At 56.3% G+C, this 11,262-nt stretch overlaps 1 protein-coding gene and 2 long non-coding RNA genes across 3 annotated transcripts; 1 reads left to right on the forward strand and 2 right to left on the reverse strand.

Annotated features, from left to right (window-relative positions):
- Window positions 1-3,119: 3,119 nt before the first annotated feature.
- LOC117245247 lies at window positions 3,120-5,388 on the forward strand. Its single transcript, XR_004499722.1, has 5 exons — window positions 3,120-3,206; window positions 3,307-3,372; window positions 3,847-3,906; window positions 4,291-4,385; window positions 5,156-5,388. It is a non-coding gene; the product is annotated as an uncharacterized LOC117245247 (long non-coding RNA).
- Window positions 5,389-6,162: 774 nt separating this feature from the next.
- On the reverse strand, window positions 6,163-7,870 carry LOC107212613 (histone H3.3A). Its single transcript, XM_015646098.3, has 4 exons — window positions 7,745-7,870; window positions 7,183-7,324; window positions 6,953-7,106; window positions 6,163-6,864 (listed from the first exon to the last, which is right to left on the reverse strand). The coding sequence occupies exons 2-4, from the start codon at window positions 7,308-7,310 to the stop codon at window positions 6,736-6,738; spliced, it is 411 nt and encodes a 136-aa protein (XP_015501584.1). The 5' UTR covers window positions 7,311-7,324; window positions 7,745-7,870; the 3' UTR covers window positions 6,163-6,735.
- A 634-nt stretch (window positions 7,871-8,504) lies between these two features.
- LOC117245271 lies at window positions 8,505-11,152 on the reverse strand. Its single transcript, XR_004499797.1, has 3 exons — window positions 11,028-11,152; window positions 9,441-10,810; window positions 8,505-9,363 (listed from the first exon to the last, which is right to left on the reverse strand). It is a non-coding gene; the product is annotated as an uncharacterized LOC117245271 (long non-coding RNA).
- Between the last annotated feature and the right edge of the window lie 110 nt (window positions 11,153-11,262).

Consider the following 11,262-nt stretch of genomic DNA (forward strand, 5'->3'; position numbering starts at 1 on the left):
GGGAAGGTGCTGGCGGTGGCCGTGGGGCAGCTGGCACAGACCCCCCGAATCCTGGAGGTGCAGCATGTGGGGGGCAGCTGCTACCCACGGCCGATGGGCTGCGAACCAGAGGAGTAATCTGTGTTATTTCACTGGGTTTCAGTTTTATGATCCAGGGAGCTCCATCCTCGGCAGTGAAGATCTCCGGGGTAAGATGGTGGCTCACCCGAGGCAGGATGCAGCACTGCACTGCTGCAGGGGAGGGGGAAGAGGCCACTGTGCTTTTTCTAATCCAAATTTAGCGCTGGAATCTAAATATGTTGCTGCAGTGATTGGGGAGGGAAAAAAAAAAAGGTGTAAATATTTAAACAGAATTTGAATCCATCTAAGATTGGCTTTAGTAGCATGGGATAGGGAAATTGCTTCTGAAGTATCTTCCATGTTATTCCTTTGTACAAAGGATTCTGCCTTAAGCAGACCCAGTCTGGCTTTAAGGGGAGGGAATGTCAGATGGGCCTGGGCTGAGGGGTGGCACAGGGGCTTAAATGGCTGCATTGCCTTGACAGGCTGCAGCACTCCATCCATCCACAGCTGTGCTCCTTGCTGGGCTAGGCCAGGGTGGAAACCTTTAATCTTTTGATTATGATAAATAACCCCATATTAAACCTGTACATCAATGGTTTATAAATCACCCGCACTGCTGGTGCGTGAGCAGATTTCAGACCCAGCAGTGTGATTGCAAGGCTTGTGTAGGAGAGCCTGGGCAGCTTTGCTGTACTTCTAAGGGGAGAAATAGTCAGTAGCATTTGCTACAAGCCTTGGTCTGAATTTGGGGAAAAAAGGTACCAAGCTGCCCCTGTGCTGGCAGCAGGAGCCTGGGATGAGCCTCCAGCAGCAGCCTGGGTGCATGGTGCTGGGATGTTCTCAAAGCCTTGCTCCCAGGACTCATGAGTTACACTGCAAATGGCTTCATCCTGTCCTCTGCCATGTCCCTGTGAGGCTGTGGCTGCCAGGAACCAGGTGGTGACACTGCCTCTCCATCCCCATCCCTCTGCAGAGCCTTTCCTCTCACTGCTGCTGGTGCTGACAGAGATAGATTTCTCCCTGGACCTGCAGGTGCAGTGGTGAATCAGTGGGGTGGTGACCAGCACAGGGCTGCCAGTGTGGGGCCCTGGCCCCTTCCTTGCAGGGACCAATGGTGCTGGCACTCCTTTGTTTGCAGAATTGCAGCTTCTTGGACGAGAGCTGGCTGCTGCCGGTAAGAGCCCATCGCTCCCGGGAGCGTCCTTCCGCCACCTGGCCCTCCCTGAGAAGTCAAATGAGGGAGATCAGGAGGGGTTTGGTGGGGAGGGATTGCCGTGCACCCCGGGGTGAATTGGCTCAGGTTCACCAGGATAAGCAGAGCTGTCTCTGCTATAGAGGTTGGATCCTGCCGGGTACCTGGGCCCTCACTAGGAACAGATCCCAGCACTCCCAGGAGTAAAAACAAGCAAGAGAAGTACCCAGGCCTAAATTGCTGATATAAGTGATCATTCCCTGTGCTCCATCCCCTGATTTCCTGCCAAAAAAATCCCCATTTCCCTGGGCTGACACAGATTACGCATCAGTTGGTTTTGCTCTTGGTTTGCTCAGTGAAACATCAGTGCGTTATTGAGAGCAGCAGGGACGCCTCCATGTCTTTTAACGATGAAGAGCATCCCTCCACCACCTTTTAAACCCAAAAGAATCCCCAAAAAGCTGAAGGCGGCTTTGGGACTGGTGAAGGCGTGCACTGAGCCGTGGTGGTGCTGCAGAACCTGGGATCCTGCTGGCTTTGGGGCATTTCTGACAGCCAGTGCCCCCGGCCGAGCTGGCCATGTCTCGAGGCCCCGGCTAATGCAATGTGACAGTAAGTGCTGCTGCAAACAGCAGCGGCTTTGGGGAGGGGCAGCTGCATCCCCCCGCTGCGTGGGGACATGTGGGGTGAGGCAGGAGGGCTCTTCAATGAGTTAAGGGTTTGCTGTTGCTTTGCCATCCTGTCCCTAGAGCAGCTTTGTCCCTTCAGGGTCTGAGCACGGCCGAATCCTGAGAGGACGGAGACAAGCTGGTCCCAGCTTTAGCCTGTGGCACTGGGACTTGCCTCTCCCTGGGCTCCCAAAGCCCTGGGTTGGCATCAGTGCCAGAAATTATCCAGGGCATGGGGTCCCTTGGATGTCCCACGGCCATTGGCAAGGCCACTGTCACCATCCACTCTCTTTCAGGTGTGCAGTGTTTATGAGACAGTCCCGTGCCGAGCACTGGGGATGGTGCTCAGGTAGGAACTCTGAACCCTCCTCTCCACTCTCTAGAGGGATCTGGTCATCCCAGCACTGAAAATGCCCCAAAAAAGGAATTAATTTTCCTGCTGAGAGCATTTGGGCTGTCTCGGGTGATGTCTCCCCATCTGCTCAGCTTTGCCAGTATCCATGAGGTGGTTTTTCCCTGCATTCCGTGTATGGGTGAAATGTCATGGATGGTACAAAAGGGGAGCCAGGCAGGCTCCCTGGGGCTGAGTTGAGGCTTGGCTGCACCCTCAGGTACGTGGATGGCCGAGTCCTTGTCACCAAGGTGCTCCCTGGGAGCCAGGCAGAGGTGGACGAGGTGGTGCTGGCCGGTGACATCCTCGATGAGATCAACGGCTGCTCACTGAGATTCGCCTGCCCCAGGCAGGGTGGGCACAGAGGGCTGGGCTGTCCCCCTCATCTCCTGCCCCCTGCTCCCCTCTGCTCCCCCTCCCTCCCTCCAGGCTGGGGCCGTGCTGCAGAGACTGAGGGGACAGCCGCTCACCCTCCGCCTGCTCCGGTGGCGGTGGCACGATGGGAAGGTCTTTGAGCCACTGCTGCCCTACCTGAAGGCCCTGAAGGAGAAGGAGCCTCACTTGCAGCTGCAGCAGAGCCAGCACAGGGGTGAGGAGGAGCCCTGGCAGCTGCAGGGGGGCAGGTGGGTCTGTGCCATGGGCAGCCCCCAGGCTGGGCTGAGGCTCCTGGCACTGGGGTAGCCCTGTGCCCGCACTGTCCCTGATCTCTGCTCAAGGATGTGGGGACAAGGCTGCCCCCATGGCCTGGAGGTGAGGAGGGAGCTGTGAGCATCTTCTCCTGTGAAGAGCAGCAGGAGTGGTGTGTGGGGTCCTTCCTCTGATGCCCCTGAGCCCTTTCCTCCCCAGGCTGCTCTACAACCTGCGCTACCTGGGCCAGACCAGTGTTGGGACGGTGAGGCTGTGGGGCAGAGACCTGCCATGGGGTGAATCATCTCTTCTGCAGTTCTTTTCATGTGTCCAAGGGTTATTCCCTCCTTCCCATTCCATTTCAGTGTGGTGGCAAAGAGGTGCTGGAGGGAGCCATCCCTGCCGTGCTGGAGAGGCGCTTGGCAGCGCGGGTGAGCGACAGGGCTGGGGACATCCTGGGAAGAAAATACAGGGAACCAGGGTCTCTGCCATGGATATTTTTTCCTGCCAGATCCAAGCTCACTTGGCTTGGCTGAATATTTGCCATGCCATCACCCCTGGGAGGGTTTTTCAGGTCAGAAGCAGCCAGGATACGAAGGGGCATTATGGAAAAAATGCAACAGCATGCAGGAAAGAACTTGGAAAACTCTGGGAAGGTTAAGCCTGATTCCAAGGGGTCTTTAGGGCTCAGGTTGTTTGAGCCTCTGGGGGTTGTTTGTGAAAAGATTGAAGTGTGGAAGCACTGGGTGGTGGGGGATAAAGGGCAGCCACAGAAAATTTTAAAAAGCTGAGGTTGACCGTGCTTCCTCACCTCTTCATTTGGATAAGCTCTGGTGAATGCCTGATTAAAAACAGAGCTCAGGGCTGTGCTGATAGGGGCTTCTTCCCCCTCATCCCCCCTGCAGGAGGTTTTATTTGATGTGAAGGAGGCAGAAGTCCTTGTGAAGGAGAAGGCTTCTTCCAAGGTGAGTGAGTGACATCCAAGGCCTGGGAACCTGGAGGCATGGGGAGCCCAGCTGGAGGGTCCTGGGGACATCATCACCCAGGAATGGGGCTGCCAGGGGCTGACCACAGCCCAAACACCGGCCCCTTCCCGTCCCCTGCACAGCTCCTGTGCCGCCATCCCTACCCATCCATCTCCTGCGTGGGACACTGCGCCTGGAGCCCCGGGATCTTTGCCTTCTGTGTGGTGTGAGCTCTGCCTGTGGGCCCTGGGAGGGGGCACAGAGGGATGTGGGTCTGGGAAAATAAACAAGCGAGGTCCGGAGCAGCCGCAGGGTCCCCGGCGCGGTTGGAAGCGGGGCTGGGCTCCGAGCTCTGCTGGATAATGGACGTGTTTCCATTTTTAGCTCTTCCCCCGAGAGCCCTGATGGGAGCACGTTCAACTGCCTGGTGTTTGCATCCAGTTCTGAGCAAGAATGCGAGGAAATCATCGGGAGAATCGGTAAGGGAAGGGTTTATGGCTTCAGCTACCATCAGTGACACTGTGGAATAGCAGGAATTCTGTTCTGGATCACCACATGCAGGATCTGACTTAATTCCTTTTGTTGAGGTTACTAAGATGAAGAGATACTTTGATATTTTTCTGGTGTGTGGGGGGGTTTCTAAGGACCACCAGACAATGATTTTATTTTAAGAAACTATTCTAGGCATACCCAGATGCTTCATTGTTTCCAGTAAGGACTTGCAGGAGATACTGTTTTCAAGGGATGTTATTTTAAACATACTTTTCTTGCAGGAGCTGAGACTGCTACTGCAGCTCAGCACCAAACCAAGCCTTCACAAACAAATCCCATTACTTGGAATTTTTCATTTTCAATTGGCCTAAATGCAAGCTGTGTGGTTCTTCCTGAATTCCATGGGCTACCGAGGATCCTCAGATTTCCCATGGGGACATTCCTGGCAGGCAGTGTCCCTGGAAAGACCTGCCCAGGTGATTGACCTGAGCTCACTGAGCATCACCTGAAGTTTGAGCTGGTGCTTAACTTTGTGTCTAAATCATGAACTTCATTACTCTGTATCAAAGGAATCTTTCCCCATACAGCTTTAGCAAGGAGAACAGGAAAATATTTGCTCCAAACCCATCATTTCAGAGCAGGATTTCAGCAGGATACTGCTGAGAGGCAGGGGCTGGGTTTGCTCCTTGGAGCAGTGTAGGACAGGGAGGTGAGGAGGAGGCTGTGTAAGGTGGGTGAGGAGTGCCTGTTCCTCCAGCTGCAGGACTCAAGCACACCGAGTGGTTTATCTGAGGGAGAATACGACAAGGGCTCCACTTTCCCAGCAGCAGCTGTGGGCTGCAGGCCCTGACTCCCAGAACAAGCTGGGATGGTTTTCATGCCCTTCCTCACCATTGTGGTGGGAGATCACAAAGAGCCAGCACCAATTTACCCCAGTCAGGTCAGAACTGCTGCTACTCTTCCCCAGAACACCACGGTCCTTCCACTGGAATAAAGCAAGCTGAGCTGGCTCAACCACTCTCCTGTGCTTTCTTTCTGTGATGACTCCAGCCTTACCCGTGCAGCCTGTTCTGGCTCCCTCCAAGCTCAGTGTCAATTACCCGTGCTTCAGGTGCAGCCTGAGCACTTTCCTCCACCACAGCCCAGCAGGGTCTGGCAGCCGAGGAACCCAGACCTTAGCCAAGCCTGAAGCAAAGGTTTGAGTATAATCCTACTCCATCCAAAAAAGTCTGGATGGGAAATGAGAATCCCATGGAGCAGCCCCCTGTCTGGCTCAGCAGCCCCTCTGCTCCCGGAGTGTACAATCAGCTGTTGCCCTTGCACACCATCCCCCTGAGCAGATCCGGGACCAGCACAGCCCCATCCCATGGGAATGCTCCCCCCCACACCTTGCCATCCACACTGCTCGGGAACAGCCAGGTGCTTCTGCCTCAGCCAGACCAGTCACAATTCCAAAATAAACTTTCCCTACAGCCACTGGAAAGGACGAAAGAACTTGGGAGCAGAGATTAGAGAAAAGCCTCCCAAAAAGGCCACTGCAGCTTTGCCCAGTCCCCCTGGAGCCTGCAGAGCTGTAGTAAGAGCTCCACTCCCACTGGCAACAAGAAGTCAAGCTGCACAAAATCTCCAAAATACTCCAGAAGTTCTCCATTCTGTCACCAGCCGAGGTTAAGTTGCCAGAGCAGCAGCCCTGGTTTACAGGAATCTGTAGGAGGCAGAAGCTTCTTCAAGCTCGTTCAAACCAAATGACAAAGACTCCTCACATGTGAATGTAAAACATTTAATTTAAAAATGTTGACACTACAATATATAAAATAGCTATTATAAATGCACATAGTGTATTCTATAGCTGCCAGGTTTACGTTTTTAGGAAACTGTAAGTTACACTGTGGTTAAGACTTGTAGTTTCACCCTCTGAAGGAAGTCCACATTTGATCACAGTGATGCATGGTCAGACTAACAGCCCCAATTGTTAAACACTTGGATCAAGTCATAACCAGTTTTATTGCAAAAGGACCCTGTACACATTTATATCAATTCTAGTACCTTACAAGTTTATCTACCCAACAAGTCATTAACATACAGAAACATGCATGAGAAGCAAGAAAGAACACCCATCCCTTCTGCATATTAGCAACTTGTCACTCCCGAGCCCGAGGCTCAACATCACTGAGGTTTATGTGAACAGTCACTTTTAGCATTCATCCTGAGTGAAAGATGGAATGACTTAAGTACAAATGCAACATATTATAAACAATTTCTTACAAAAAAAGTCACAAATTAAAACCAAAGTATTTTACAGATTTAACTACAAAACACCATAAAAACAGCCTTCACTTAAGCTCTCTCTCCCCGTATCCTGCGAGCCAATTGGATATCTTTGGGCATGATGGTGACTCTCTTGGCATGGATGGCACACAGGTTTGTGTCTTCAAACAGACCCACCAGATAAGCCTCGCTGGCCTCCTGTTTCAAGAGCAGCAGAAGAAATGTTGTTACAAACCCTCTAACGCGGCTCCCCCAGCGCCGCGGCCCACCCGGCCCTCCGCAGTACCTGCAGCGCACCGATGGCCGCACTCTGGAACCTCAAGTCTGTTTTGAAATCTTGGGCGATTTCCCTGACCAGCCGCTGGAAGGGCAGCTTGCGGATCAGCAGCTCCGTGGATTTCTGATAACGACGGATCTCACGGAGCGCGACGGTTCCCGGCCTGGATGGAAGAGGGAGGAGGGGGCGGTGAGGCGGAGCAGGGGCTGCGGCAGCCGGGGCCGAGCCGAGGGCCTTACCTGTAGCGGTGAGGCTTCTTGACGCCGCCGGTAGAGGGGGCGCTTTTCCGGGCCGCCTTCGTGGCCAGCTGCTTGCGCGGCGCCTTCCCCCCAGTGGACTTGCGGGCGGTCTGCTTTGTACGGGCCATTTTTCCTCACTTACCTACAGAAACAGGCACGCGTGACACGGGGGCCCGGATCTCCCCGTCACCCCGAGGCCCGACAACACAGAAGCCAATACCCTCAAGTTCCAAATGCCCCCCTCCCCCGCCGCGGGCAGGCGGCCAGCGGCCTCCCCCGGGACGGGGAGGAGGAGTTACGGTTACCCCACCGCCCCCGCCTTGCGGCCCAGCCGCTCCCCTCCCCGGGGAAAGCGGACTGAGTCACGCCGCCTCCTCCTTCCTCCCGGGCCGCTCCGGGGTGGGGGGGGGAGGTGCAATGGGGGGATGGGAACCTGCCGTGACTCAGGGCACGTAGGCAAGGCCCGGCCTGTCCGCCGCGCTCCGGAAAGACCCAAGGCCGCGAATAGCCGCGCAGCACCACCACCACCCGCTTCGGGACGCGTCCGCTGTCCGGTACTTACCGGTAGGAAGAGAAGGAAGCGCCGGTGCCGGTAGCGCTGCGCGCCGAACCTTCTACGCTGTGCTGCTGCCTCGAGCCGCTCCTCAGCCGCCGCGCCGCTCACTGCGCCCTCCCCGCCGCGGGGACACGCATTTTATAGTGGGGGCGCGCACGCGGCGCCGTGACGTCACAATGCCTGTAAGCAACGCGCCACCCTATTGGCCGGGACCTCCGCCGGCGCCATCGCGTCACCACACACAAAGGCCGTGCTCCGGTTCCCCGGCGCTGATTGGGCGCGAGACCGGGCTCTGATTGGTTGTTAAAGTAGGCGTCCGATTGGCTGTTGAGGGAGGAGAAGGATCCAATCGGCGGCGGGCAGGCGCTCTGCGCGCTGATTGGACGAAACGGGGCAGGGTTTGGATCCTACCCTTTGTTGCGAAGCTCCACAATGGGAAGTCAATAGGAGCGGGGCGAGCGGCGGCGGCGCCGCGGGATCCCCCGGGCACCCCCGGCCCCGCTGGGCCCTGGCCGCCGGCCCCCGGCCCGGGCATCCCCCGGGCACCCCCGGCCCCGCTGGGCCCTGGCCGCCGGCCCCCGGCCCGGGCATCCCCCGGGCACCCCCGGCCGCCCCCGCCGCAGAGCTCCGGCCCTGGCCTGCGGAGCGGAGGCTCCCGGCGAGGGCTGCGAGCGGCGAGGGCCGGGCCGCGGGGTCCCCCACGCCTCCGCCCCCTCTCCCCCGGGAGCCGCCGGTGTGCGGCCGCTCGACACCCGCGCTCGGGGGTGTCCGTGGGGGCGAGCAGAGGCCCTGGCAAGGGAAGGGAAGCGTGGCAGCGCCTCCGGCACTTCTTGCCCGGATTTATCATTCCAACTGCCAAGGAAGGGTTGTCACGGGACTTGGATTCGCAGTGGGCAGCGCGGGGATGTGACTGCCCCAAGTGAGAGCCTGACCTTTGGCCCTGAGAAGGGAACATTCAGGAGCTGGGGCTCAGCTCCTCGTACCCTGCCATCCCCCAAATCACACTGACTCTGTGGGGCACCTTCATCCCCAAAGGGAATCACAAACTTTCACCGCAACTAGAAATCCAGAATCCATACTCCCTGTTGTTACCGTCTTGGCATTTGTCTTCCTAAGATAAATAACAATTCAATAAAAAACTTGTCTTTTGGGGAAAACTGCTGCCTTAATTTATACCTTGATTTATATTGCTATTTTACTGTATTTGCACAGACTGTGGAGGCAGGTCCCTGCCCCCACGGGAAGGCTCCCAGGATCAAGAAGAACAGGTCCCAAATGCCCTGGAGTTGTAGCACGTAGGATATGCAGGGAACACAAACAGACGCTCCCAAAGGCTTCCGTGAGCTTCCCAAAGTGGAGCACAGCTGGAATCACCCACTCTCTGCATGAGGCTCTGCATCCTCGGCCTCTGGGGTCAGCACTGGCCTTGTGGGAAGAGCCAGGATGGAGCTTGGCACGTCGGGAATGTGTTGGGAGCACATCCTGCTCCTATGTCCACCTGGCCACTCAAGCAAATGTGGCACCGTGGTGTGACAGGGCCATCACGTGTGCTGAGGCTGTTGCTGCCTGAGGGACTCCTTCTCCCCTGCCTCTGCTCCTCATTTTCAGGATCATTTTTTCCTCTTCTAAAGGAAAATGTTAATTATTTATCAGAGGCAAAAAGCTGTGTATTCAAGCTTGGGAGCTGTAGGTGAATACTCACTGTGTTGTTTTGGAAGGTGGAAAGGGAAGAATTCTCCTTTCATCTGAGTTGTTCACTCAGGAAAAACAGGGAACTGGTTCTGGTGGTAACAGAATTAAATACATTTAATTTACACTTTTGAGAGCGCACTGCACTGTCACTAATGCCAGGAGGCCAGGTGAAACTTTGTTACCAGGAGTTCAGAGTCTCCTTAATTATTTCCTTCTCCAGTTTTCATAGCAATGGCTACTTGGACTTCTCATTTTGGAGATACTTTAGTTTTTTTCCTCTCCAAAACCCTGGAGATAAGCCTGGTGTCACCTGGGGTGGAGCAGGGTGAGGGACAGAAGCTGAGGAGGGCAAACCAACCCAGGTTAGCAAAGGTGGGAATAAATGCTGGAGTGTCCTCAGTGTTTCCCCATCACTTGGCAGGGCGTGTGCCCTGGAAGATGAAACAGCGTCAGCACCAGGTTGTAAACATCAGCTAGGAGGGATTGGAGCCTGTGGCATCCAAGTCCCTTTGGACAAAGTGCAGGCTGGTGGTGTTTTCAGTGTGATTCCTCAATAAGTGAGTGGATTTTCCAGCAGGTTCATGACTGACAGTGTGTGGAAATACTCACTGAAACACCTGCACTGACTGAGGAAAAGCCCTACCTGACCAGGAGCTGCATAATTCCAGTGCTCCAGCTTCCCATGGAGGCTGGTTAGATGAATAAGAAGGTATTGATATCCTGTGACTTATTCCTGCAAATGCCTGGAAATAAACTACTAAATCACCTCAGGACAAGCCTGCCTGCAGTAGATATTAAATCAGTATAAACAGGAATTTAAAAAGTGATTTGCCTCCCCAAACCAGCTACAGAGACCAAGCCTACAGTTTATTATTAACGTTGCTCACCCCGTGTGGGCTGGCAGAGGTAAAAAAGGTGTTTGCCCGATAAATGCGGTGTGCCCTTTCCCACACCGCTGGAGATCCCAGCGCCAGGAGCACTTCTGTGTGGAGCCCAAGAGATCAAAGTCCTATTAAAAGAAACTCGTATCATTTCCTCCCCTGAGAGAGAAGTTAATTGGCAGAGGAAGCGCTCCACATGGGAATTCGGCCGATTCCTTGGACACGGCTGCTTCCAGGGGGGGTTTCTCCCCGGGGAGGACGGGGAGCCCGTGCCCCGATGTCCCAGCAGCCAGGTGCCATTGGTGTCACCTGCTCCGAGGTAGGTTTTCCATGCGCTCGCTGGGCCTTCCTCCCCCTCCTCCTCCTCCTCGGGCCGCAGTGCTATTCCCGGGCACTTCCTGCACGGCGTTGTCCCGTGGGTGGGGAGGGCCGTGGAGCGATGAGCGATGCCAGCACTAAAATAACCCTCTGGCCGCGCTCCCGCGTCCACGCTCAGCCCCTGAGGCAGAGGAAGAGGGGGGAGGAAGGAAGTGAGGTCGCCTGACACAAATAACTCCCGGCCCCTCACCAGCCCCCCGGACTGGCCTCCCCCGCTCCCGTCCGAACCGGCCTGGAGGGGCTGGGCCTAGCGGGCCGTGCCGCCCCCGGGGCCGGTGTCCTGCCAGGGCTCGCTGCTCCCCCAGGGGCTCGCTGCCATCCTGTGGCTCGCTCCTCACCCTCAGGGGTTCGATTCTCCCCGGGGGTCGGTGCCGTCCCTGGGCTCGGGGCTTTCCCGGCCCCAATCCCGCCCCACCACCGGGGGGCGCCCCGGGGCGCCACCCCCACCTCCCCGCGCACTACAGCTCCCGTCGCGCCCCACGCGGCAGGAAGCGCAGGGGCCGCGGCGCCGCGGGGCGCCTCTGGGATTTGTAGTCCCGCCGGCCGGAAGCCACCGCCCACCGCGTCCCGGGC

This window comes from Parus major, chromosome 18, assembly GCF_001522545.3.
Source record: "Parus major isolate Abel chromosome 18, Parus_major1.1, whole genome shotgun sequence".
Lineage (NCBI taxonomy): Eukaryota > Metazoa > Chordata > Aves > Passeriformes > Paridae > Parus > Parus major.

Coding starts and splice junctions, on each gene's coding strand:
- LOC107212613 (XM_015646098.3), bottom strand. CDS start 7,310: ATGGCCCGTACAAAGCAGACCGCCCGCAAGTCCACTGGGGGGAAGGCG. Junction 7,107..7,182: donor AAGAAGCCTCACCGCTACAG/GTAAGGCCCTCG, acceptor TCTTCCATCCAG/GCCGGGAACCGTCGCGCTCC. Junction 6,865..6,952: donor CGGCCATCGGTGCGCTGCAG/GTACTGCGGAGG, acceptor CTCTTGAAACAG/GAGGCCAGCGAGGCTTATCT.